Raw genomic sequence first — 25,444 nt, forward strand, 5'->3', positions numbered from 1 at the left:
TTCGAAATGGAGTGAATCTATGCCATTCAGAGCTATATCCTGTTTTTAAGAGGATCATCCTCTCGATGTACGCAAGTTGGCCTGGCCACGTGACGACGCAGATCGCGGGGTGAGAGAACATATCGGGCTGCTGCCCCTCGAACCCCTCTTACACTTCCATCTGCCCCCAATGCTAGAGCCTCCGACGCTTTCCTCATGGACAAGCTGCCGGTAGAGATCCTGACCAAAATCATCGACTGTAAGCGCCGCCGATTCCCCCGAATATTCTCCGCATCGTTTCCTGCAGAACGCCCGAACGCTGATAAGTGCCCGATAACCAGTTCTCACCCCGCGTGAGAAGGTTCAGCTACAATTGGTCTCCAAGAAGATCTTTGACCTAGCCCGCGATAATAATCTCTGGAAACTACACTGCTATGAGCAGTCATGGGCTGCTTTGCAGGCTTCCCGTCCCTCTGGCCGGAACTCGGAGAGTCTGCTTACGAATGAGACCGCGTCCCTGAGCACCTTGGGGCAGAACTCGTTGCGCGATCTCATTCAGCCCGCTGTTCCACGACCAGAAGATGGTGGTGTCGAGGGTCACCGAGGGTTGTCTCTGAGCGCGAGAGCGAGGGCAGCGGTGGAGTGGGATTCGTCTGCAGAGGGAGAACATGTGGATTGGTATTCGGAATATATTGCTCGCCATGGACCATTATCTTTTTCATGGGTGCAGCAACCTTTACGTTCAAAGGGCGACGGACGAAGGCGCGAGCCCTACGAGATCAAGGGCATGGGGTTGCTGAAAGACTGGAGCTCTGCACGAGAAAATAAGATCGTTGCACCGCTCGACGATGGCAGCGTCTGTATTTGGGATTTGAACCATTCTCACTCCGCCGTTTCACAATCAGGGAGAGGCAGGATTCTTGGGACGAGTGAGCCCGGCGTTCTCATGAGGAATCTTTCGGGGCGAAGAGAGCGCTCGCCTTCAAAATCTCCTTTGGAGTTCATCAACCTCGGTGAGGGTGTCAGTGTAGACTCGTTTCGGCGACGAGCCTACCTTGCCATCGGGAATGTCCTCAATGAGGTTGATCTAGAGACCCTCCGGGTTATCTCACAACAGCGCTATCCTTGGTCCATCTTCGCGCTTTCTCAAGAGACTGATTATTCAGTGCCACTAACGCTAGCCACTACGCTTAGCCTGCAGATCCATGACTCTAGATTGTCGGCTGCGGAAGAAGAGGAGGCAATCAGCTTGCGATGCGAGAAGAACTCCGCGCCGTTGGTTCCAGAGCTGGACATCTTTCCACACTACGACTCGCCGCAGCTCCAACTACAACCGAACGGTCTGCCTCCACGTCGAATCCGCAGCCCGGGTCCTGAGCAAGAAAACTATGCGCCGCTCTTCCAGCCCGGCCCTCTTTCTATATTGCATCCCCCCGCCCCTCATGTAAACACCATTTTGCTGGCTGGGAGATTCCCCAGCATTCTCTGCTATGACCGCCGCTTCTTCCCTCGCCTGCAAAGCACAGTTCATTCCGGCGGCCGCCTATGCGGTCTTGCCTCTGCTCCTGGGCCCCGCTTTCCCGTTTTCTCAGACTCCGTCTACCCAGAATCGCACGCCGTAGTGGCTTGCGGCGAGTACAACGGCAGAGGCTCCCTTGAACTTTACAATCTTCAATCCTCATCCAAAGATAGCGGTAACCGCAACCCATCCGCGAGATCATCACAATTGACCCCGGCGTATAAGAATCGACAAAGTGCGGCTAGCTCCAAGCTCCTGTCTGTGGCATCCCACGGCAATCGCCTCGTCTACTCCGACTCCGAGGGGAATATCAAATGGGTGGAGCGAAACGGCAGAGCAGAGGTACGCCGGTGGAATCTCAATATTTCGCAGCCACACGATCCATCACAACCGCGCGGTCTGTGGCCAAGTTCTGGACCGCAGAACCAGAGCAACGAGGTGGCGCGAAAAATCCTCCCTACTGAAGGAAACCTTTCTGGTGACGAGTTGCTCGTTTGGACAGGAGAGCGCATTGGGCGCATCAGATTCTCCGTTCCTGCAGATCAGGATATTGGCAATGAGGATGAGGAAGATGACTTGTTCATGCATGCAGAAGTCGACGAGGCGACTCGGGAAGCTATGCGAAAGAAGCATCGCGACGAGTGGGAGAAGGAGACGAGATATGAGGAAGCCATGCGACAAGCACTGGAGAGACAAGCGGACGAGGTGCGATGGATGGGAACGGACGGGATGAGCTGAGCGTGTCTGATTCACGCGGTACTTTTGTTGCCCTCCTTGACGAATACCCACTCCTTTTTCATGACTTTGCGACCATTGTTTCATATTTAATCATGTGCATAGATAAGAGTTGGCACCTGGTGTCAAATTGCATAATGTCGATTGAGCAGCTAATATATTCTCGATACTCGTGCACCATTCCATAATAAGCTCTAGAATGCAAGTACTCAAGTGCGAGCGAATTTCTTCATATGGCTGGGGATACCTATCTAGGTAGGCCTAGGTAGGAAAATACGAAAGTATACAGATTCCAAAAGAAGGACGTCGAACCGACTGCACGGGGCCTCGGCATTTGCGACAACTCACCGCCCGGCTCCCCGCGCCCGGGGCATCACGAGCATTTCTAATGCACCTGTCAGCGATTACAGACTTTCAGACAAATCTTCTCAAACAATTTGTGACATTCCGATTGTGTGACTTCGTGAGTACCTCGACTTGGACATACACCATCCGAGGGCTCTCGATTCCACTTCATTACTCGATCAATATCCAAATTGCGCAGTGAGGGGCAAAAATAACTGCGCCGATACTCTATTGCCCAAGATGCCCTGTTCCACGGAAATTGCGCAGCAATTCGACTCGATCGAAGACTCGATCGCCGCATTCAGTGAGTACTTATCTCCGTGGTGGATTATTCATACAATCACTCCTCTGTTCCTACTCGTAGGGCCTCCGATGAACAGCCCGACTGACCCGTGACTCACCACAGAAAATGGCGAATTCATCATTGTGCTCGACTCACAAGACCGCGAGAATGAAGGTGACCTCATAATTGCAGCGGAGTCGATCACCGCCGCTCAGATGGCGTTCCTGGTGCGCTACACAAGGTGAGCACGCTACCATGGCATACCTAGCCGGGGACAAGATGGGTTCTCTACCAGAGCGACTCTTACTCCCGTCAGGCCCCAGTGACCTATGAATTTACAGATCTAACCATGATGAAAACAGCGGCTTAATATGCGCACCCATCACCCCGGACCTCGCAACCCGCCTCGCCCTCCCGCAAATGGTCGTCGAGAACGCCGACCCGAAAGGAACTGCGTACACGATCACAATCGACTCCAGCCATCCCTCCGTGACAACTGGAATCTCCGCCGAAGACCGCGCCCTGACCTGCCGCACGCTGGCATCGCCAGACGCGCAGGTCGACTCCTTCCGACGACCCGGACATATCATCCCGCTGCAGGCGCGTCCTGGAGGCGTGCGCGAGCGCTCAGGACACACCGAGGCGGCTATTGATTTCTGTAAGCTCGCTGGGAAGGCTCCGGCGGGTGTTATTGCCGAGCTGGTTGAGTCGGGTGAAGTTGTCGAGGGTGTTGCGGAGATTCGGGGCGAGAATGGGATGATGCGGAGGGATGGATGCTTGAAGTTTGGTAAGAAGTGGGGAATTAAGGTGTGTACGATTGAGGATTTAATTAAGTATTTGGAGAAGACTGAGGGTGTTGTGAATGGGCGGCATTGATTGCGTTTTGGTTGCTTTATATTTTACATCCGTTTCTGGTTCTGTGTGTCTATGCACATCTCTGTCTTCTGTGAATACATTTCGATGAATGGACAAAAAACATTTAGACCTTGGTCATTCGAGTTAGTGGAATATTATAAACAGCAGCCTGTAGAGAACGATTTGTTAAATTTATCTGGGTATCTATAATTTTGTCATAATGTTCAATGTAGTCAATTTTCGAGGACAGTGAACGAGTAAAGGGCGAATTCAATGTAGGCCCAAGATGCAAAACTCAAACAAAAATATTCAAACGCCAGTGCAATGCAGATAATGCCTCCCAGGCAGTTTAATAGAAGAAACTGAACGCCTATCACCGCTTGAGGTGCGAATAGTCCCTCAGAATACCCATCATATGAGTGTTGGTCGTCTTGCCGCTGCGGCGTGGCTTCTTGGTCTTCTTCGCCTCCACCTTGACTCGCGGCTTGACCACCTTGTTCTTGTTCGTGGGGGTGATGCCAGCTTTTTCCAGGGCCTCCTTGACAGCCTGCGGGTCCGGGATCTTGATCTTGTCCCAAATCTGCTTGAACTCATCGTCGAAATGCTCAATTAGTGAAGGATCGTTTGCCCAAATCATCTTGGCATGGTCGTCCTTCTTGTTGCGAGTCACCAGAAGCTTCCCTTCCTTTTCCATCTGGTTGATGGCGTCCTCGACATTCGGCCAGCCCTCCCGCAGCTCGCGCACACTCATGCCAGTAGCAGTGGTCTGTGACTGGAGCTTCCGAAGGAGCTGCTCCGGATTGCGCACATTGTGTGGGGGGCGGAAGCTGAAGGTGCCTTCGCCACCTGCACCACTGGGGTCGAAGTCAACCTTTTCGTGCTTCTGGAGAATTCGCCGAAGTGCTTGGACATAGCCTGGGTCGTTCGCTCGATGCTGAAGGGACAAGTAGGACACGATGTCGGCAAACTTCAGCGGCATGCCCTTTGTCTTCATGTGCTCGATCGCGAAAAGCACCTGGGTCATGATATCTTTTCCGGTTCCCGTGTTCGCCGGTTGGGAGTAAACAATGTCCACATCATGGCGCTTCTTCTTCGGATCGGCGGTCGAGGATGGAGTCGGAACAGACGAAGGAACCTGCGAGCTGGTGGCGGAAGCTGGACCGTTGTTGGCCATACGTCTTTGCTGAGGCATGCGGTTCGCCGACTCCATCACACTGGCGTTGAAGCTCTTGAGTTGATTCTGAAGGTAAGACATGGCTGCGACGGGTATCGGACGATGCTTCGACTGCACAGTTGAGAGGAGAAGCCAAGGGAAGCTGAACGGAGGGCAGGTGTTTTTGTGCTTGGAGCTGACGAGCCGAGGCGAGCTCAGAGACCTAAACGATGATCATAGGATATATCGGCGTCAAATACCATGGGCTGCGGGAGGGAGGGCAAAAATACACTAGGGGCGTGGGGTGAAAGAGATCGCCCTGTCCAAGTGAAGAGGTCTCAAGTTGCTTGTAAGAGCCGCAGAAGTGCTGGAGATACGTCACGTGACGTGGCACGGCGCTAGCCGTCTTTGACGAAAGCAACAGCGCAGAAAGAACTCGCCCTTGAACTCCTACACCTTTCCCTCCCACCCCTCATCCGCCTACAACCATTGTCGCTTCCTCGGTCGCTGCGACATTCTCTTAATTCTAGGAATCGTCATGATCTGAGTTCCTCGACTCCGTGTGTACGTGAACCTGGTGCACACCGCGTTCGGAACTTGGAGCAGCGGAGCTCGAGCTTCCTGCACCCCGACTTTCATTTCTTTCAATCTTTCCCCAGGCTTACTGCCTGGTACTGCTGCATATCATGGCGGATGCAGCGATCGAGCTGCCTTATTTGGCCTCTCATTACTCGATCCCCGAAGCTACTCTCAGAACCCTGACTCAGACGCCAACTGCGGATCTTGTCAATCAGCTTCTTGAATCCATCACCAAGAAAGCGCATGCATTTGATGAACTCAAATCAGACAAACTCCGCTTGGAGGTTGAACTCGAGAATGCTGTTCGCAGCAACGAGTCCAAGATCAAGGTGCTGAAAGGAACGGTGGAGAAAGGTCACTCAGAGATTGAAGATCTGAGAAAGAAGCTGCATGAATCCGGTACTTCTCAACTCTTCCTGCTGATAATTTGACTCTTCTCTGACGACCTACAGAAAACACACGCTCGGCTCTGGAAACCGAGATCTCTACTCTCAAGTCATCGACCACTACCAACGAAACCGAGGTGAGCTCACTGAAGTCGCGCATTACCTCTCTCGAGGCCTCGAATCGGGATACTCTCGCTCTACTTGAATCCAAGTCTGCCGCCCACGACAAACTTGCAGAAGAGCTGTCAGCGCAACACAAAAAGACCATTGAGCTGCGGCGCGAGCTTTCCGCCGCAGAGCAAAATATCCAGAACGCCAATTCCGCGTCTGCGAGTGCACGGTTCCGGGAACAGAACCTTCAGCAGGAACTGGAACTCACCAAGAAGAACAACGAATGGTACGAGACTGAGTTGAAGACAAAGAGCGCCGAACACAGCAAGTTCCGGAAGGAGAAGAGTGCTCGTATCTCTGAGCTTCAACGTGAGAATGAGGAGGCGAACTCAACGATTGAAACTCTGCGACGCACCGAGAACTCTCTCAAAAGCCGTCTTGATGAGACTGAGCAGCGATACGAAGAGTCGCTCGCCAGTATCACCAAGCTGAAGGAAGATGCGATCCAGGCTTCAGAGTCTTTCCGAATCGAACTGGACAGCGCCAATCGACTGGCTGAGCTTCAAGGTTCTGCTGCGCAAACCGCCAAGCAACGCGTTCAAGAGTGCCAGCTCGCACTCGAGAAAGCCAAGGATGACGCGGCGGAGGAACTATCTCGTTTACGTGTTGAAGTCGAATCTGAGCATGCGGACAAGACGGCTGCGGAGAAGCGTATTGCTGAGCTTGAAGTAACCGTCTCACAACTGGAGTCTGACGGAGGCCGGAATCGGTCCATGAGTCCAGCGCGCTCGCTCAATGGCCTCGGCCCCAGTACCCCCATGCGGCCGGGAACCCCTGGCGGCACTTTCTCCCCTCGGGCTTCTCGAACCAAGGGCGGTCTTACTCTCACTCAGATGTACACTGAATACGACAAGATGCGTATGCTACTTTCTTCAGAGCAGAGAACCAACCAGGAGCTTCGGTCCACCGTGGATGAGATGGTTCAGGAATTGGAATCCAGCAAGCCCGAGATTGATGAGTTGCGGGCAGACCATAGCCGCCTTGAGAACGCCGTCATCGAAATGTCTAATATCCTTGACACCGCTAACAAGGAACGTGAAGACGCCACGAAAGAGGCACGGAGATGGCAGGGCCAAGTTGACGGGCTGGCCCGCGAGGGCGGCATTCTGCGCCAGCAGCTGCATGACATCAGTGCCACAGTCAAGGTCCTTCTCCTGGAAGTGGCTCTTGCCAAAAATGGGGAAGACTATGACCGTGAGGAGCTGGAAAAGATCGCTCGGAAGCAAGTGGAGGACAACTCAGCCGAATTGAACGCCACTGGTCGCTGGATCAGCGAAAATGTGACAACATTCAAGAACCTGCATGATTTACAACAGCAGAACCTTGACCTTCGGCGCATGCTCCGTGAAATCGGTGACAAGCTGGAGAGTGAGGAGGCCCGCGAAAAATCCGCCGTCCACCAGCAGGAGCAGGAGGAGCTAAAGGAGCTGCGCATCCGATGCCAAACCTACCGCGATGAAATCGCCAACTTGCTGTCTCAAATTAAGAGTTACGTGAAGGAGCGTGACACTTTCAAGAGCATGCTGAGCCATCGCCGACAGACCATCGGGGACCCATCAGCTCTGTCGCAGTCAATGCCCCTGGGCGCTATTCCCCCTGGAGCAGCTAGCAGCCAGTCAGGTGACGCGAGTGCGTCTACTGAACTGCTTCGAAGTGTCCAAGCTCAATACGATACGTACCGAGAAGAGATGGCATCTGATCATGCAGCTCTTCGCCAGCAAATTAATGAGCTGTCACGGAAGAACAGCGAGCTTCTCAGCGAAATCAGTCGGTCGAGCAGTCAACTTGCGGGCGCTTCTCAGCGCGCTGATCTTCTTCAAAGCAACTTCAATATGCTGAAGACCGAGAACAGTGACCTTCAAAAGCGCTATTCCACCCTGTTCGAGAACGCCAACAGACAAGATATTCGCACACAGCAAGCCGCGGAGGATCTCGTCGAAGCCAAGGGACTTGCGGAGAGTCTTCAGCGCGAAAATGCCAACCTTAAGGCCGAAAAGGATCTCTGGAAGAGTGTTGAGAAGAGACTACAGGAGGATGTTGAAAACCTGCGGAACGAGCGAACCCGACTTGACTCTTACAATGCCAACCTCCAGACGATGCTGAACGAGCGCGAGCACACCGATACTGAGACTCGTCGCAGACTTCAATCAAGTGTTGAAACTCTCGAGTCCGAGCTCCAGTCCACCAAGCGCCAACTTAACACCATCACGGAGGAGTCCAAGCAGGCCAGTTTGCGCCGTGTCTACGAGCAGGAACAGAGCCAGAAACGTATTGACGATCTGGTGACAAGCTTGGGCTCAGTTCGGGAAGAGTTGGTTGCTATCAAGACTACTAAGGATCATCTTCAATCTCGTGTAGATGAGCTTACCGTCGAGCTCAAGAGCGCGGAGGAGCGATTGCAGGTCGTTCAGTCACGGCCTAGCGTGTCTGCAAACTCCGCAGAAGCTCATTCTACTGATGTCCAGGGAGCAGGAGGTGACAGTGGTCTCAGTCGTGAACAAGAACTGGCTATCGAGGTTTCGGAACTCAAACGCGATTTGGACTTGACAAAGGGCGAGCTTGCGCATGCTAAAGAGCAAGCCCAGGAATACCAGGCCATCAGCCAGTCCACCGAGGAGCGCATGGAGGCGGAGGCCGAGACCAACGCACAGTACCGCGAGGAGACCGATCGACTTATCGAGGAGAAGGATAAGAAGATTAAGGATCTCGAGGCCCGTGTTGAAGAGATATCCTCAGAGCTCTCTACCACCAATGCCGAGATCTCCAAGGTCCGCGATGAGCACAGCGAAGCAACACGGCACCTTGAGGAGCAGAAAAATACACTCGAGTCCGAGATCACTCGCCTCAAGGACGATAACGAACGACACATCGCCGCTGCTCAGTTCCACCAAGAAGATCTCAAGGCACAGGCAGAGATCGCTCAGCACGCCCAGCAAAATTACGAAACAGAACTTGTCAAACACGCCGAAGCCGCCAAAAACTTGCAGACTGTTCGTGCGGACGCGAACAAAATGAAGCTTGACCTGGCCGAGTTGAGAACCCAGTCGGATAACTATAAGAAAGACCTGGCGCAGAAGGAGGAGAGTTGGGTTGAACAGCGTGCTAGGTACGAGGGTGAGCTCGCTGAGTTGCATAAACGCCGTGAGGAGGTGCTACACCAGAACTCCTTGCTGCACACACAACTCGAGAACATCACTACTCAGATCTCGTCCCTGAAACGTGACCGTGCCAACGTCCCCGAAGCATATGACCAGGAAGGAGAACAGACGGGCTCCAACTTAGAGGGTCTCCAGGAGGTCATCCACTTCTTGCGTCAAGAGAAGCAGATTGTAGATGTACAGCTTCACTTGTCCGAACAAGAAGGCAGACGACTTCGGCAGCAACTTGACTACACCCAGTCACAGCTCGACGAGACGCGACTTAAACTTGAGCAGCAACGGCGTGCTGCCGCCGACAGTGATCACAATGCTCTCAACCACAACAAGCTTATGGAAACTCTCAATGAGCTCAACCTCTTCCGCGAGAGCAATGTCACGCTTCGCAGCCAAGTCAAGCAAACGGAGGCTACTCTGACTGAAAAATCAGCCTTGGTTGATGAACTTCGCCTGAAGATTGAACCATTGGAGACGAAGATTGTTGAACTGGAGAATATCGTGGAAGGCAAGGATGGAGAGATGCAGATCTTGCAAGCCGACAGAGATCGGTACCAGCAGCGTGTGCAGAATATCCTTCAGAAATACGACCGGGTTGATCCTGCTGAGATGGAAGCCCTCAATGAGAAGATCGCGGCCCTCGAGAAGGAGCGAGATGAGGCGGTGTCTGCTCGGGATGAGGCTGTATCCGCTCGCGACGCTTTGCAGGCCGAAGCCGATTCATTCCCTGAACAGTTGAAGAACGCGGAGACCCGACTTGGTGAACTGCGCACTAAACTTACCGATCAGTTCAAGGGTAGATCTAAGGAGCTCTCGGGACGCATCAACAGCAAGCAGCAGGAACTCAATGTGGCTCTGCAGGAAAAGGAAGTGATCCAGGAGGAGCTGAACACAACGAAGGCTGAGTTGGAGACTCTCAAAGCCAGTGTGGCCGGTGGCTCCGTTTCAGCCACTGCTCCTGTCACCGCGCCTGCACCTGCACCTGTTGTGCCAGAATCCGCTGCCGTGAACCCAACACCGGCATCTCAGTTCCCCACCTCGACTACTCAGGTTATCGCCTCGGGCGACGATCAGAAGATCAAGATGCTGGAAGAGAAGATCCAGCGCCTCGAGGCCGCTCTTGCTGAGAAGGATGGTCTTCTGGCAGCCAAGGATGCTGAGTTGGAGGCTAAGATCAAGGAGCGCTCCGACCGACTCAAGGAGATGTTCAACAATAAGCTCTCTGAGATCAGGGCTGCCCATCGCCAAGAAATGGAGAAGCTGTCGAGTGGAGAAGCGTCCGTGCCTGCGACACCTGGCGTGGTCACCGACTCGGCACCTGCGACACCCTCCAAGTCTTCTATCCTCCCCGAGTTGACCGATGCCCAAGCGCGCGAGCTTGTTTTACATAACGAGACGATTCGCACCATTGTGCGCAGCAACATTCGCAGCCACATTGCCAAAGAAAAGGAAAAGATCATCCAGGAAGCTCAGACATCCTCCACTGCAAATGACGGTGCTGCTGCCGCGGAGATTGAACGGAAGTTCAACGAAGAAATGGAAACTCTCAAGAAAGCCCACGAGGCAGAGCTAGAAGAGAAGGTCAAATCCGCCCGCGAACTCTCCGATAAGAAATCTGCTGCCCGCATCAGCATGCTCGACACTCGAATCAAGACTGCCCAGGCCAAGATTGAAGTTGTCCAGAAAGCCGCTAGCGAGACACCGCAGAAGCCTGTTGTCGAGGTATGGGAGGTAGCCAAGACAGCACGACCACCAGCTGCTGCACCAAAGCCCGCTGCGGCTCCATCGCCCTCTCCTGCTGCCCCCGCTGCGCCTTCGCCTGCACCGACTGTCACACTGACTCCTGCGCCTGCAGCGCCAGCTCCTGCTGGTGAACAAGCCCCTGCCCCTGCGGCAAACCCCGCAGACGCTTCGGTTCCCGAGTCTACCACGACGGACGGACTGACTGAAGAAGGCGAGATTGGGGCGGCTACCACTCCAGCCAACCCATTCGGCCAACTGCAGCAGAACAACCAGACCGGTCAGCCTTCTTCGCTGCCCAGCAAACCACCTGCTGGCACCGCGCCTGCGACTTTGAAAGCTCTCCAATCGGGTCTCCCAGTCGTCCGAGGTGGCCGTAACGCGTCGCGTGGCGGAGGCCAACAAAATCCCTTCGGCCACGGTCAACAACAGCAGGGCCAGCAACAGGGACAAGCGCAAAGCCAGCGCGGAACTGGTCTTCCTCGAGGACGGGGTGGAAGAGGAGGGGGCCAGGGCCGTGGTGGTAACCAGAATACCGCCAACGTTCAGAACCAAGCCCAGACACCCGCAGCGAACCGCGGGAATTTGAATGTCCAGGCCAAGCAGTTTGTTCCTCAACCAGGTAACAAGCGAGGCCGTGACGATAACTCCGATGCCACCAATGACGGCGGAAGCGGTGGAAAGCGAATGAGAGGAGGCGGAGGACAAGCTCGCGGAGGAGCTTCCTCTTAGGGTCATTTCCTGTATCATTTTATATTCTGCTTATGTATTCTGTTTGGCCCATAGGAGGCAAATGGTGTCTCGAGGTTTTATTCGTTCTTTGCCATGCATTCGGCAAAGTCAAGACCATGATCTTGTTTCCTTTGTTTTTGTATCTATTGATCGTATGGCGTTTCGGGGACTGTGATGTCTTGCCTAATCCAACGTGGCCCAATATGGATTCTACTAAAATTTATGTTCTTTTCACGTTTTATTTGAGCATCAAAGCTCATGCATACAATGGGACTTCAGACATCACTGAAGCTACCGGGGTTAGAACTGGATAAGGATATCACATCTAAAAAACAACAACGAGGGGTATCAACAAGCCCACTGGATCGTCAACCATCCTGGACCCAATCAACAGAAAACAAAGCGCCATAAAATCGCATGTAGCTCTCAAGTTCATTTCTTCTTCGGCCCTGCAGGCACAATCATCCTCGCTAAAACCTCCCTCTCCTTCTGCAAAACCATCAACCTTGCATCCTCAATGACCTTCCCCTCGGGCGCAGGTCCAGGCACAGGCACCTGAGCAACCTGCGCCGCAACAACAACAGCAGGCCCAGGCTCCTTAGCCTCTCGAGCCCTCTTCCTGCGTTGTCCAAGCCCAGACCCCCAAACAACAACCCACTCATCCACCTTCCCATTAGCGGAGACTTCACACCCAGAACAGATCTTAGAGTGTGACCCGATATCCGCATATCGATGTATCGTCGCGAGAGCCTCGATCGTCGCAGACGAGTGGATGTGCGCGCCGGGGTGGATGGTAGATGACGGGCCGACGGTAACGAAGTAGGAGAGACGCGTTGCGATCTCTTTGGACCCGGTGGATTTTGTCGGCTGTGCGCCGATCACGGCCTTTTCACTGATTATGCAGCCATCGCCGATGACTATGGGGCCTTCGTAGGCGTAGAAGTGCGCGCGTGGGTGGATGATGGTGCCCGCGCCGATGGTTACGGGGTATGTGCCCTGGAAGACTGCGGTGTCGGCGATTGTGGCCGTGGCGTCGGCTTTGAGGGGTGCTTTTGGAGGTCCGGTCGTTGATGGTCGGCCGGTTGGTGGTTTGAGGGTGGCCATTGGCGTGGTTGGTGAGTTGATGTTTGGGGGTCGGCGATTGCGGAGTTTGGGAGAGAGTGCGCCATAACTCGGCACGAACTGATCTGATATCCACCAAAGTCGATGACGAGTTAAATAGTTACAATTCTATACAATTCCACTGGGTATCTAATATTTCTGGTCTAAAATTACAAATAAAACGCCCATGCCCCGAGTTTGCATCTCACTCCACAGCCTTCTTAATACCATTCCTCTTCCTCCAAGCCCAAACCCCCCGATCCATCTCGTCCAAAGTCATACCATCCCGCACCAGACAAAACGTGACCCCAAGCTCCGTCTCAACATTGCGATTGCGCGCCTCATCGTCAAAGAACAACATGTCCTCGTATGCAACACCACTAGCCTGATGAATTTTCGCAAAATGCTGTGTCTTAGTGCCCGGGAAGATCTGGATGAAATCAAAGTAATCGAGGGAGCGGATAGTCTTCGCGTTGGCGGCGGGGTTATCCGAGAAGCTCGGGATGATGTGCAGGGCTTTCAGCATGTCGCGCGCCAGCTCGGGGGCATGGGATCGAGACGCGACGGCTAGTGGGATCGTGCGGCCCTTGCAGGCATAGAGAATCGAGGACACGGCGGGGTAAAAGGCAAAGGCTTCGCCCCATCTGAGGTATGTTAGATTCCTCGCGGACGACGAATGGATAGGGGTATATACCGGTCCACGACGCGCGAGTTGTTGTCGCGGGCTTTGATGGGGGCACTGCAGTGTGTGTCGACCCAGAATGGCCACAGAGTGTAGTCGAGGTCAAAGACGATCAGCTTGGGGAGAGGAAGGCCATCGGTGAAGGTCGCGGGGGCCACGGAGGTGTCCTCCAGCGGTTGGGTGTTCTGGCGCTTGTTTCGAAGCATGTTTCGTTTGCAATGAGCGGAAGAATTGCGGCAGGGAAAAGAGCGTAGAGTGCAAGTAAAATTGAGGAAGTCCGAGTATTCCAAGTATTCAAGTTTCGAGGCGGGGAGGCGAACCCCGCACGTGCCATCCGCGGAGCTTTATTCTTCAAAGCTCGAACTATTTTCTATCTTCTACCTCTCCATCTTTTTCTTCGAGGGAATTCTTTGGAACATAACTTAGAAATATCTAGCAAGATGATTTTAGAGAATACACGAACCGACAGCAAGGACCCTTGGGCCCTTCCGGGGTAGGCACCGGGGTTATCTATGAACCCACCAAACGCTTACGACTCGGCCAGTTTTCTCCTTACCACGACGGTCTACTCTCACACCTCAAAACGTCGAATCATGGTTTCTGGTCTTTCCAAACAGCTGGCCGTATTTTGCAGCCGGTCGCAATCTCAGGGATACGTCAAGTCTGTCAGGAACGGCCTCGGCGATGCGTGTCGTAGCCTTGCCAAGCCTCATGACTCCAGGGTTCTGTCCCGGTGGAAACCTACTTTGACCTGGTTTTAGAAATCACGAATGCAGCTCTAGGAAAGACCGGGCAGAGCGAGAAGCTTTTCGCCATCTGTATCCTGGGTGTCGGTCTTATGTTGCAGACAGTTTCTATTTGCTATGTTGCCATTTACCTGGCCCAGGTCCCTGCCTCTGCCCACATCGCCGACAGCGGGGCAGCTGCCGTTACAGGCTCGGCCAAACGCGCTGCCATTGGCGGTATCGCGGCTCTCTATATCTCCAGATTTGGTTGGGCAATGAGTTGGAACTCATTCCAATACCTGGTGAATGCAGAGATCTAACACCTCCGACTGCGCGCTCTGGGTTCATCCTTTGTGCTGTGTATTCATTTCATCAACCAGTTCGTTAACACCAAAGCTGTTCTCAGCATGCTATTAGCTGTGACCAACTATGGCTTCTTCGTGTTTTGCACTGCAGTCTGTGTTCTCGGCTTACTTTGGGTTTGGTTCTTTGTCCTCGAGACTGCTGGACGGAGCCTTGAGTCAATGGACGCATTGTTCTCTCTGCCCTGGTCTCGGATTGGTCGTGCGAGCTCCGATTGGGCACCAATGCCCAGATCCCTGTAAAAGCTTAGGGTGTGTAAAAGACATGGTTTGGTCATGATCTCAATCTTTCTTGGACTCGAGGTCTTGCTTCTTTCTTCCCTCGTGGTGAAACTGTTAGAAATCCGGGGCTAGGTGCTACCAGGTCTTTCGCCTCTTATCACGGGAATAGGAGAGGTCCGATGTTTAGACTAACTGGGTTTGATTAGAAGCATTACGTTTACACCAATCGCTTCTAGTTCTCCTCCTTTATTCCAAAAAAATTTAATATACTCCATAACGTGGAAAGTTTACTCGATGATGAGACTGGAATTGGAGCGCGATCGCGACCAAAGACAGAAAACTATCGCGAATCAATCACAATTATCCACTCGATGTGATTGTGACAGCGCAGCGGAAAGGTTCCACAATAGCCGAGACCCATCCGTGGTTCGCAGTAGTTCGTGGTGGTCCGTGGAACTTGGCTTCGACACCATCCCCACTATGTTAGAAGTTGACGGACTCGGTTAAAGTTATCTTGTCGCTGTCTCTTGAGCGTGATAAGAGCCATGTGGTGATTCTAGTGTGGGTCGTCGCCGTCGGCTGGTTCCGCGTATTTCTCAGGGCCTAAGGCGTCCATGCCTGGGTCGACACGAACTATCATATCATATAACTAGGATTCGCCAGTCGCTATTGGACTATTCATCACGCTAAGCCCAGCTGAAGCCAGGCCAAGCAGTGCCACCACCGACTCCGCAGCTGAAGAAGAGAGTCAGAAACTCAAATTACGGGGGAGTTGAAGAGCCTTAACAGGCTTAGCGCCGGCAATGCCGTGGCAGAGTTAAACGAGCCAAAATGCGGTCAGACCACGACAGCCTTATGCTGAAAGGAATGTACAAATTGGACAATTCAAAGCGATATGAAGGCTGTAATATGAAGATAGCACAGCCTCGTGATAATATAAAAGCACCATCCTGATCCGCGCAGTCTTGTTCTAGGTTATCATCTCAACTTCTCACATTATTATTCCTCCTTAATCTTTCTAATGATGGAGTTGGATCTCTATTGTGTCACCATTGGAGGCGAGCATCTCCACGGCGACGAGCATGAGCTCCGCAGGAGACAGAAGAAAGACATCGATCGCTCCTATGCACCCAAACGCATCGTCATCTGCTGCGACGGGACCTGGCAGTCCTCTGTCTCTGGGCAGAAGAATGTCCCATCGAATGTCACTCGGCTCTGCCGCGCATTGAATCGTGTCGGCACCGACGAGGACGGCAGGGTATGGCAGCAAGTGGTCTGGTATGACTCTGGCGTGGGTACAACCGCGCTCGCACTGGGCGATGCAGTCGAAGGAGCCTTCGGCGAAGGTGTCGAAGGCAACGTCATCGAGGCATACAACTTCTGCGTGCTCAACTATAACCCCGGCGACAAGATCATGTGTTTTGGATTCTCCCGTGGAGCTTTTACTGCTCGTACTATCGCTGGTCTGATCTCCGATATTGGAATTTGCGACCAAGGCAACCTGAACAAGTTCCCCGACCTGTGGAAAGTATACAAGCAACACGGCAAGGGTCATCCTGGAAAGCGGTTCCACCGCAGTGATGCTTGGTATGAATGGATTTGGGGGAAGCTGGATGAAAACCAAGGTGCGGGAGGTCCGAACGAGACGGAGCTTCGGTGGACCCAGGAGGCGCAGGGTCAATGGTCTCCGGACGAGACAAAAGAGGTGGAGGTTGTGGGCGTCTATGACACCGTCGCTGCTTTGGGAATGCCCGAAGTCTTCGGTGTCAAAGTGCCCCAGAAGCTTCTGTTCTGGACTGGTCAGGGCGGTTGGGAAAACACAGAACTTTCGGCCAGTAAGTTCACTTTCTGTCATGAAATATGCAAGAATGATGCTAATTTGGGCGATCCGTAGACATCAAACACGCCTATCACGCTCTGTCACTTGACGAATCGCGCAGGGCATTCACACCAACTCTATTCTATATCCCGACTCTGAGAGTCTCCAAAGGCGATGTGCAAAGCAAGCTCGACGCCGAGAAAGCGGCTAAAGACGAATACAACCAGAAATTGGACTACGCAAAATCACTCAAAGCGGCCAACGCACCCAATGAGCGCGTCAACCAGGCCTGTCACGACGCCAACGTGGCCGCTAAAGAATGGAACAGAGCTCAGCGTAAACGCGTCAAGTACCAGAACCGACTGGAGCAGCACCCAGAGTTGAAGCAAGTCTGGTTCCCCGGCTATCACGTCAACATTGGTGGAGGCTCTAGCGATACTCTCCACAATGAAGGTGACATGGAGGAGATGTCGAATATCGCCTTCTCCTGGATGCTTGATCAGATCAAGCCGCACCTTTCAATCAATGAAGACCTCATTATAAAGGATTATGTTGATCGTGAAGCAAACTTTGCCAAGTACAACAAGGAGCTTCAGAGTTGGGAAGCTCAGACTACAGCTCGCGCGAACGAATCCTGGGGCGAGTGGGGCTCGCGTGTTGCAATTTCAACGGCTTCGAGCATCGTGCACCCGTTCACTCCCAGCACCGACGTGCCCAAGCCTGCTTTCGATAAACGTCGTGTTTATCAGTGGGGCCTGGGAGAAATGATAAACAGCTATACCAAGATGTACTGGGCCAATGGACAGGCCAATCGCGCACCCGGCAAAGGTGTTGAGGAAAAGAGGAAGGGAAAAACCGTGACTTACGGCAACACTCACGAGTTTATCCACCCTATTGTGAATTACAGACGCGAGCAATTCGAGGTCTTGAACGCTGAAAAGCCCGGGCACCCGTTGTATCACCCCATCGGCAAAGAGTTCGACCACCTGTATGTCCGCCGTCCGGCCGTCGACCAGAATGGCAAGCCGAGATTGGACAGCAATGGAAAGCCGTATTTCGAGTACAGAATTGGCAGCTCTTCGCGCTTTGTTGAGGAATGGAAGATGGGCGGGGCAGACTCTTACGAGCGATTGGCCATCATGGGAGCTTCAGCATTTGCTTATGTCGACCGGTTGGAGAAGGACAACGAATCCGGCTTCGAGGGTATTCGCCGTCCTATCGTCCCGCCCACGGAAAAGGAGGCCAAGCCAGTTGCACCTGCCCTGAAAACAGTCCTAGAGTGTGGCTATCAGCCTTCAGTTGTGGTGAAGCCCCGTCATTCCACTATCGTGACGAAGCAGGATGAGGTTCTGGTCCAGACCCAGGAGATTGAAGTTGAAAGCAGGTTTGAAAGCACTCATTATTATGTCCGGTGAAATTGGTTTCATAGGGTCTTTGATTCTTTGTAATTTATTTGGAGCTATTGCTGCCCCGTACGAGAAAAGATGTTTGATATAGCGAAAATTCCTGGCTTTTACCCTTTTAATCTGTTCAATGCCTACTTTGAAATGCTCAGGTGTAGCCAGCAAAATGGACTTCGTCCTGTACTACTTCTGACCGGATGTCATATGCAAAATATATTCATTTGACCAAAAACTATTTCCAAAGCTGAGCACAATAAGTGGCGAATTTCATACCAAGGTAATATTTATATCCAGGTGCATATGTTCAGGTCCAAGTCGATTTGTTGTGCCCAGTGAGCAATCACTTTTCTGGCCGCTGCATGTCTCAGGTGCATCAACTTAGGACTGGGCAGCAAAGCCAATCTGGGGACCACTGGCGTCGAACACGACGTACTGGCTCTTCAGGAAGATATCACCGAAGATAGAAAAGCCAATGCCATCGTTAGACTGGAGACCACCAAGGCAGGAGGAACCATCACCAGAGGGGCCGTAGTTCATCAGGGTGCCAGGCACTGTGGCAGAGTAGCCGTTGATGGAGACACTGAAATCGGGAAGGTCGGCAGAGCAGTCAAAGACGTACCCACCAGCATTGTTGTCGTTTTGAGCACCGCTGACTTGCGAGTAGTAATCGGAGACAATTGAATCATCGAGTAGCAGCAAAGTGGTGCCAGTGTCAGCAATACCAGCGAAACCATCGCCCGAGCTGCTGCCAGCGGTGTAGCTATCCACGCTGAAGCCCCAGAATCCTTGCGAGTTGTCAACATCGGTGTACACGATGGAGCCGGTGTACTTTGAAGAGTCGGTGAAACCGAAATCATAGACACCGGGCTCTCCATGCTTCAACGCAGCAGCAAACAAGGGCTGAGCCAGTGAGCTCTGGACGTTAGCAAAGAATGTATTTTGGGGCACGGGCGAAACAGTGTTGATACTGCTGAAAGCTAGGCCCATCAGACCGTCATTGGCCGTATCCTCCTGGAACTCAGCACTGATCTTTTTGGCAGCCTCGACGGCTTGTTGGGAATAAGTAACACCACCGACAGTGACGGTGTCCGTGTAGACGTTCCCACTAGCACTGCTACCGTCACCGTACGAGATATCCCAAGTATAGCCATCCATCTTGGTCCCGCTCTCGCTAGGGTTATAAACGGCGTGGCCAGACTGCTCGGAAGCTGGGAGCTCAGTGGAGAAGACCCAGCTTTGAACAAATTAGCCTGGCTCGATAATTTGGAGATAAGTGCCAACTCACAGATCGGCTGAGCCGGTGTCGATGTCCAGATTCAGGGTAGTGCCTCCAATGGAGACGGGAGTCAAATACTCCTCGTCATTGGCTTCGGGTGTAGTAGTAGCAACACCACTAGCTACAGCGGCCGCCTTAACTTGCGAAGGCACGTTGGCACCATACTTTGCGAGAGCATGGCCGTAGCTGGCGGCAAAGTTGGCGGTCTTAGTAGCCGGACGAGCAACCTGGTGGAGTGAGAATTTGCTAGTCGCCTTGTTTGCGGGTGCAGCCGAAGCAATTGAGGCCAGACCAGCGAGGCCAATGGCAACGTTGTTAATGAAAACCATGATGAAGGCTTGAAGAACCACTGTTCAGAGAAGAGAAGGGGGAAGATGATGCTGAATGAAGTGAGAAACCAGAAGAAGCCCGGCAACGACGGGCTATTTATACTTGTTTTTGCATGCTTCGCCATATTCGGAGGATTTAGGCAATGAACAGGATGCAATATAGTCCCTATCACATCATCTGGTGAATTGAGAACAGGTTGTTTCCATTCTAGGGAATCTCAAGTGTTGATCTGCAAACTACGGAGATTAAAAGCGCTTGGACTTGAAGGTGGCTTTGGATGGACTGGCTACCAGGTAAGAAGAGTCACATGGAGATGCCCTTCCGCAGAGCATATAGGGATCAAGGCAGGAGGAAGAATACTTCGATCTAGCGCATTGCCGAATTTGGTGGATACCAGCGAGATCCGTGCTGAAAGAAATCGCGAAAAAGTGGAGAAATATCGAATCAAGCTTCAGGACTATCTTTCGTTATCTCTATGACAAACCTGCAGAATCCAAAGATTGCAATAGAGGTGACATCGTGCGTGATGGCTGGCAAGCTAGTCTCCTGGGAAGCGGGGAAGCGGCCCAATCGGAGGAACAAGGGTCCAAGTCTAGAGTCTGATCGGCATAGTGGCGCTCCCGTTTGAGATTCAATGCCATCCAGGTGATCGAGAGTCCGGGAAACAGAGAGGGCTAAAGAAATACCGACGGTATTCCGGTGATAACGCGATCCACAGTGCCAGTAACCATTCGCGGAGATCTAAACGAGTCTCGTTTGCTTATTGCCGAACAATCTAAGCCGGGGTCCGATCCTTGAAGAACAGGGGTGTTATCCAATACTCTGCCCCTTCCCAAACACGAATTCTCACCTATACCTGCTGATCATAGCTACAATGGTCTACTGATAGCTGTGAAATGGGATCATACACCCCCCCGAACGCCTCCCGTCGGAATACCATAGGAGTTCCGTCTAGAAGGGCCGAAGAAATCCATGGTCTTCTAGAAATATGTCTAGAAAGGGTGGCCACGGTAGTCTAGCACGTGGATGCATGTTTAGTGGGTCAGCCGACATTGATAACTTATCACGCCGTTCAGGGGTTGTTCCGATCGGGGTTTAAGGCCATACACAAGCCCGCGACATAGTTGAAACCACCAATTGAGGGTAGTTTTGACAGTACCGACGGTTCGTTGAAAATAATACAAACCGGAAGACTTGAACAAATGCTCACAGAAACTACTCTCTAAGCTGAACCTTATTCACAAATATGGATATTCGTCTGATCCTGGCCCCTTCCCGTCGTCATAAAAGTTTCCCTTGACCTTTAAGAAGAAGCCAAGGTTTAGTTAGGGTTCACTGTAACCTCGATACTTTTGGCCTCTGCAAGATATTAAGGAAAATCTAGACCTCCGAATCTCTCCCAATAGAACAAAGAGAAAAAATGAAAACAAAAACATACAACAGCAGGGATTCGCTGGTGGTCACCCACCCAACTACTAACCTGCCGGCGTGTGGCTTAAGTACGGCTGAGCGGACGGGAAGCCCTGTTCTCCACACCCTATGGTCGTATGTACTGAACTTATGAAGATAATAAAATATATAGTGTTTCAAGGGAGAAAGACGGGGTGAAAGTAGGTGGATGCCGCTTTAGCGTAGGTGAAAAGGGTGGATGCGCAAGAGACAGGGGTGGAAGTACCGCGCTAACATTCCTACCTGCCCCGACTACGGTCTGTTCGCCGTTTCACGTCTGGCTCGGCTAGAGTGCTAATCTGCCCACTGGCGTCAAGCATAGCTTAGTAATCATATTGTTCTTCAATCTCTTGACTTCTGTCTTTACAGGACTGGAATCTTTCGTTCTGAATCTTCACTAATAACCAAATCACTACCGAAGATCATAAAGAGCGTGTTTGTTTCATGCTCTGTTGCAGCATCGAAGCACGGCGCAGGGGGGACCTGGCGCAAATTCTGGTCATACAAAGTCGCCCAAAGTATATATCCGGTATTCCAAACCAACATCACAATTTTGTTGCTACGGTCAAGGACATCAAACGAAAGGAGAAAATCAATATCTTTCTAGTTATATTTCGAGAACATCAATCAAGAAATTGAAATATCAACTAACATATGCTAAGCTACTTTTATCGCGGGGGCTATCGGTCGGTAGATTATCCTTTCCTAAAGGGGCGATTGTCGGGGAGCCGAGCGGATATAGCTCATGACAGGCGATAGCTAGTATGATAGTCGGCATTCGAAACCCATTTATATTCTAATTATCATCTGTATTGCTCTAACTAGCACAAGCTATCTCCTCTGCACTTATCTCTTTCAACGCCTCTCGGCTTAAATGCCTCTTCCCCTCCGAGTCCTCGGCCGAGATGGCCCCAAAGTCAGTGCCGTCGGTTTCGGTTTCGGAAGCCTCGGCGGATTCTACGGACCAGCTGGGACCTTCGATGAGAAATTGGCCGTTCTAGAACATGCACTTGCCACCGGACTGCGTTTTTGGGACATGGCCGACGTTTATGCTGACAGCGAGGTTGTTGTCGTGAATGGATTAAACGATCTGGCAAGCGCGATGACGTTTTCCTAGCCACTAAGTTTGCGCTCCAGCGCCAGCCTAATGGAATGCACAAATTTTGGTCTGATCCTGAGTACGTGAAGGCTGCATGTGAAAAGAGCCTCCACAGACTCGGGGTGGACACCATTGACCTTTACTACTGCCATTGGGTGGATGGGGTCAGGCCAATTGAAAAGACCGTCGAAGCCCTGGTGGAGCTGAAGAAGTAAAAATCTGCAAATAACATTCAAATAACATTCAAAGCAAATGATCTCTAACCTCCCGTGGTTACAGTCAAGGAAAGATCCGGTATCTCGGTCTGTCGGAGGTCTCAGCAGTCACGCTGCGTCGTGCGCATGCCGTCCACCGCATTGCCGCTCTGCAGATGGAATATAGCCTATTTACACTAGACATCAAATCATCCACCTCGGAGATTCTGAAAACATGCCGCGAGCTGGGTGCGACTGTCGTGGCATTCAGCCCTATTGGACGCGGTGTTCTACGCGGGCGTGTTCCAATCTCATGCAGACATTTCTAAGGGCGACTTGCGCCGTATGTTGCCGAAGTTCTCTAAGGATAACTTCCCTAAGATCTTGGCGGTGGTGCATGGATTGAAAAACGTGGCCTGTGCCCATGGAAGCACCCCTGCACAGGTCACTCTTGCGTGGCTGCTGGCGCAAGGACCGGATATCATCCCTACTCCGGGTACAAAGTCGACCACAAGGACGTACGAAAATGCGGCCTCTGCGCTGGTTCAGTTGAGTGACCAAGAAGTGCAAGGTATTAGGACTCTGGTGGAGCAAATGCGACTCCAAGGTACTCGGTACTCTGCTGCGTAATTTTCTCTCCTTATTATTTTTGGTCATATGGAGATTTAACTGGGAGCATAGGAGGATGGCCACTATCTTAGCAGATACACCGCCACTGTAGGCGTGCAAGGAATGCATATATAGATGAACAGCCTACCTACCAACCACGACATCCAATTTCAGTCAGTCATCCGATAATCGAGTCCATCCCAATTCAAAAAGAAAAGGTGAATGTGCCTACGCTGTCAAGTGGGATTTATCACGTTTCTTGACCTTGTAAGGAGGACATGGATAGGAGGTGTAATATAAGAAGAGCAAGGACTTACTCTTCGTTTCAGATGAAGCAACAAGCAGGTAGTCTAGAACATCTTAGTTCTGATGTTATGCCTCAAAGGAATAACTTGTCTTTCAGTGCCGAGGAAGCCAGACTTTTGGTAAGCAATGTACATTTTCTGCCATTCGGAATGCATGTCTCAGGTCAAAATTGGGTAATTCTTGCCACTGACAGCATCAATGGTGTACCGGTAACATTAGCGCCTTCCATTCTATGATAGCGCTAGCACGGGGTTCGACTCCCCGTTGATGCATTCTTTTTTCGCTATCTTTTTTAAATTATCATTTCAATCATTAAATTGTATTCAACCCAACCTCTTCATTGTAAATGGTTGATTTCGAAGTCCTTGCATTAAACTGGACATATGTGCACCTCAGCTCGACCCTTTACGTTTACTGGCCCCTTCCTCTGCTCATAGGCTGTCAGCGACCAACCACGGGACGCGCTGAGGCTCCTAAAAAATGATCTTATCGGTCGGGAAGCGATACAAATGTGGGGCAAATGCCAGATAATTGACATATCCTACCGAGATGGCAAGCTAACTAATCTTCTAGGCAGATCGGTAAAAATTGCACCCCATAAGACCGTGACAGAGTATAAGGAAAAAAGACAAAGAGTAAGGTTAGCTGAATAGGTAAATACAAGATAGTGGCATCTTTCTTTGCTAACAGAATTTAAGTCGAATTGAAAAGAAGAGTGATCCACCCAGGCAAGGAAAGGTGATGATCAAGGGCCCGACCTGGAACAGGATGGATATTCTTATTCTTAAAGCGACTCTACTGTGATAGAACATTGCTGGCTGGACCAAAAAATAGCCCAGCAGAAAGCCAAAGAACAGAACCCTCAACTACGAGATTTCCATAAACACAAATTGCCTGAGTTTCCTTCGTACACTTTTATTTTCATTAATAATCCGGATGTGATACAAGGGTGGGACATAGGCGGACTGGTTGGTCACCACTAGGTGTGACACCAGTGCAGGTATCTAAATTTCATCGGAACCAAGGCTATCAAACACTGCCAGTATATACTCGAGATGGTACTTTTTCTCGTCCCAATTTTCATCCTGTCTAGTCGCTTTTTTATTTATTCGATGTTAGCACGCTAATACCAATTAACACCCGAAAACCCGGATAAGTAAACATTATTTAAGAGCGCGTATAGAATATTGATCATGGTATATGATATCGGGAGATATTATTAGCACATCAAAAGTGAAAGACCCATCAAAATTCAAGCCTAGCTGGCGGCTTTTAAAAAAAAAGACAAATTGGATAGGCTATGGTGGGGAACCTTGGTGATTGAAAATTAGAATTATAAAAAGATAGCGAAAAAAGAATGCATCAACGGGGAGTCGAACCCCGTGCTAGCGCTATCATAGAATGGAAGGCGCTAATGTTACCGGTACACCATTGATGCTGGTTGGTTGAAAAATCTGCCGCATTGTACATTATGGAATCTTTACTTTGCCCACCAACCTGCGTATGACAGCGAAGGAAAGGTCAAAGAAACCCAAAGAAGTGAATAATAAAGCAGGGCCTGGGTGCAGCAGCTTCCCGATAAATAGATGGAAAAAAAAAGGAAAGGGCTCGACTGAAAGTCTGCGTCCAGCCTTCTGGGTAGAAAGACATGATTGGATTTAGGTTAGACTTTTGTTGCAGAGAGGTAGGGTAAATTCATTCTGGCCAGATGGGAAGACTACTGCGGTTGTTTAGCATGATAATGTAATTCACTACCGAGCCGCCCACCTAAACACCATAGCAAATACGATATTTGACTCAATATTTCAACATCTGTTGATTAGCTTGATTGAACAGGAAATTTTCATCTAGTGTTCATCAAAAAGTGAAAAAAGGGAAATGTTTGTTAAGAGAGGGTTGGTGAGATGGAAGGACTATGACCGGGAGGCAGGACAGATGTAGGCCTGCCCCGCCCAAAACGGAGGACAGTAAGTTATTGACATAGTTTTTGAAATTTCCTGGTTTTTCCAGCGGGGCCTGCTACTGTAATTAGGATATAAGCTTGAGGGCGTTTGCTCAACTTTCTACTGGAAATTGAATACCATCAAATAGGGCCTCCCATCCACGCCACTGATGGCACATGCGATGAATACTTCTCCCGCCCTCTGGAAAGAAAGCTGCTCTTTCCCAATCAATAACCCCAGCAACTGCATCCAGATTTGGATGCAGTACAATGTTTGAGAGATCCCAATCCATATG

The 25,444-nt window shown here is 51.3% G+C and overlaps 10 protein-coding genes across 10 annotated transcripts; 6 read left to right on the top strand and 4 right to left on the bottom strand.

Annotated features, from left to right (window-relative positions):
- Nucleotides 1–195: 195 nt before the first annotated feature.
- On the top strand, nucleotides 196–2,236 carry N7498_009258 (uncharacterized protein; the record flags this gene model as incomplete). Its single annotated transcript, XM_058456314.1, has 2 exons — nucleotides 196–238; nucleotides 321–2,236. The coding sequence occupies 2 exons, from the start codon at nucleotides 196–198 to the stop codon at nucleotides 2,234–2,236; spliced, it is 1,959 nt and encodes a 652-aa protein (XP_058303213.1).
- A 582-nt stretch (nucleotides 2,237–2,818) lies between these two features.
- N7498_009259 (3,4-dihydroxy-2-butanone-4-phosphate synthase RIB3) lies at nucleotides 2,819–3,737 on the top strand (the record flags this gene model as incomplete). Its single annotated transcript, XM_058456315.1, has 3 exons — nucleotides 2,819–2,882; nucleotides 2,985–3,102; nucleotides 3,224–3,737. 3 exons carry the CDS (start codon nucleotides 2,819–2,821, stop codon nucleotides 3,735–3,737), a joined length of 696 nt encoding a protein of 231 aa, XP_058303214.1.
- Nucleotides 3,738–4,089: 352 nt separating this feature from the next.
- Nucleotides 4,090–4,971, bottom strand: N7498_009260 (transcription factor TFIIE subunit TFA2; the record flags this gene model as incomplete). The annotated part of the gene is made up of 1 exon (XM_058456316.1): nucleotides 4,090–4,971. The coding sequence occupies one exon, from the start codon at nucleotides 4,969–4,971 to the stop codon at nucleotides 4,090–4,092; it is 882 nt and encodes a 293-aa protein (XP_058303215.1).
- Nucleotides 4,972–5,555: 584 nt separating this feature from the next.
- Nucleotides 5,556–11,629, top strand: N7498_009261 (putative filament-forming protein (Tpr/p270); the record flags this gene model as incomplete). Its single annotated transcript, XM_058456317.1, has 2 exons — nucleotides 5,556–5,847; nucleotides 5,901–11,629. The coding sequence occupies 2 exons, from the start codon at nucleotides 5,556–5,558 to the stop codon at nucleotides 11,627–11,629; spliced, it is 6,021 nt and encodes a 2,006-aa protein (XP_058303216.1).
- A 432-nt stretch (nucleotides 11,630–12,061) lies between these two features.
- On the bottom strand, nucleotides 12,062–12,733 carry N7498_009262 (transferase hexapeptide domain protein; the record flags this gene model as incomplete). The annotated part of the gene is made up of 1 exon (XM_058456318.1): nucleotides 12,062–12,733. The coding sequence occupies one exon, from the start codon at nucleotides 12,731–12,733 to the stop codon at nucleotides 12,062–12,064; it is 672 nt and encodes a 223-aa protein (XP_058303217.1).
- Nucleotides 12,734–12,935: 202 nt separating this feature from the next.
- Nucleotides 12,936–13,618, bottom strand: N7498_009263 (Mg-dependent acid phosphatase; the record flags this gene model as incomplete). The annotated part of the gene is made up of 2 exons (XM_058456319.1): nucleotides 12,936–13,374; nucleotides 13,425–13,618. 2 exons carry the CDS (start codon nucleotides 13,616–13,618, stop codon nucleotides 12,936–12,938), a joined length of 633 nt encoding a protein of 210 aa, XP_058303218.1.
- Nucleotides 13,619–14,005: 387 nt separating this feature from the next.
- On the top strand, nucleotides 14,006–14,457 carry N7498_009264 (uncharacterized protein; the record flags this gene model as incomplete). Its single annotated transcript, XM_058456320.1, has 2 exons — nucleotides 14,006–14,105; nucleotides 14,174–14,457. The coding sequence occupies 2 exons, from the start codon at nucleotides 14,006–14,008 to the stop codon at nucleotides 14,455–14,457; spliced, it is 384 nt and encodes a 127-aa protein (XP_058303219.1).
- A 1,288-nt stretch (nucleotides 14,458–15,745) lies between these two features.
- On the top strand, nucleotides 15,746–17,955 carry N7498_009265 (T6SS phospholipase effector Tle1-like catalytic domain-containing protein; the record flags this gene model as incomplete). Its single annotated transcript, XM_058456321.1, has 2 exons — nucleotides 15,746–16,556; nucleotides 16,616–17,955. The coding sequence occupies 2 exons, from the start codon at nucleotides 15,746–15,748 to the stop codon at nucleotides 17,953–17,955; spliced, it is 2,151 nt and encodes a 716-aa protein (XP_058303220.1).
- Nucleotides 17,956–18,321: 366 nt separating this feature from the next.
- Nucleotides 18,322–19,548, bottom strand: N7498_009266 (pepsin-like aspartic protease; the record flags this gene model as incomplete). Its single annotated transcript, XM_058456322.1, has 2 exons — nucleotides 18,322–19,177; nucleotides 19,229–19,548. 2 exons carry the CDS (start codon nucleotides 19,546–19,548, stop codon nucleotides 18,322–18,324), a joined length of 1,176 nt encoding a protein of 391 aa, XP_058303221.1.
- Nucleotides 19,549–21,872: 2,324 nt separating this feature from the next.
- On the top strand, nucleotides 21,873–22,921 carry N7498_009267 (uncharacterized protein; the record flags this gene model as incomplete). Its single annotated transcript, XM_058456323.1, is given in 4 exon segments — nucleotides 21,873–22,070; nucleotides 22,136–22,308; nucleotides 22,377–22,591; nucleotides 22,611–22,921. The coding sequence occupies 4 exon segments, from the start codon at nucleotides 21,873–21,875 to the stop codon at nucleotides 22,919–22,921; spliced, it is 897 nt and encodes a 298-aa protein (XP_058303222.1).
- Nucleotides 22,922–25,444: the final 2,523 nt, after the last annotated feature.

The sequence above is a fragment of the Penicillium cinerascens genome, assembly GCF_028974065.1.
Source record: "Penicillium cinerascens strain IBT 15544 chromosome Unknown scaffold_4_segment0_segment1, whole genome shotgun sequence".
Classification (NCBI taxonomy): domain Eukaryota; kingdom Fungi; phylum Ascomycota; class Eurotiomycetes; order Eurotiales; family Aspergillaceae; genus Penicillium; species Penicillium cinerascens.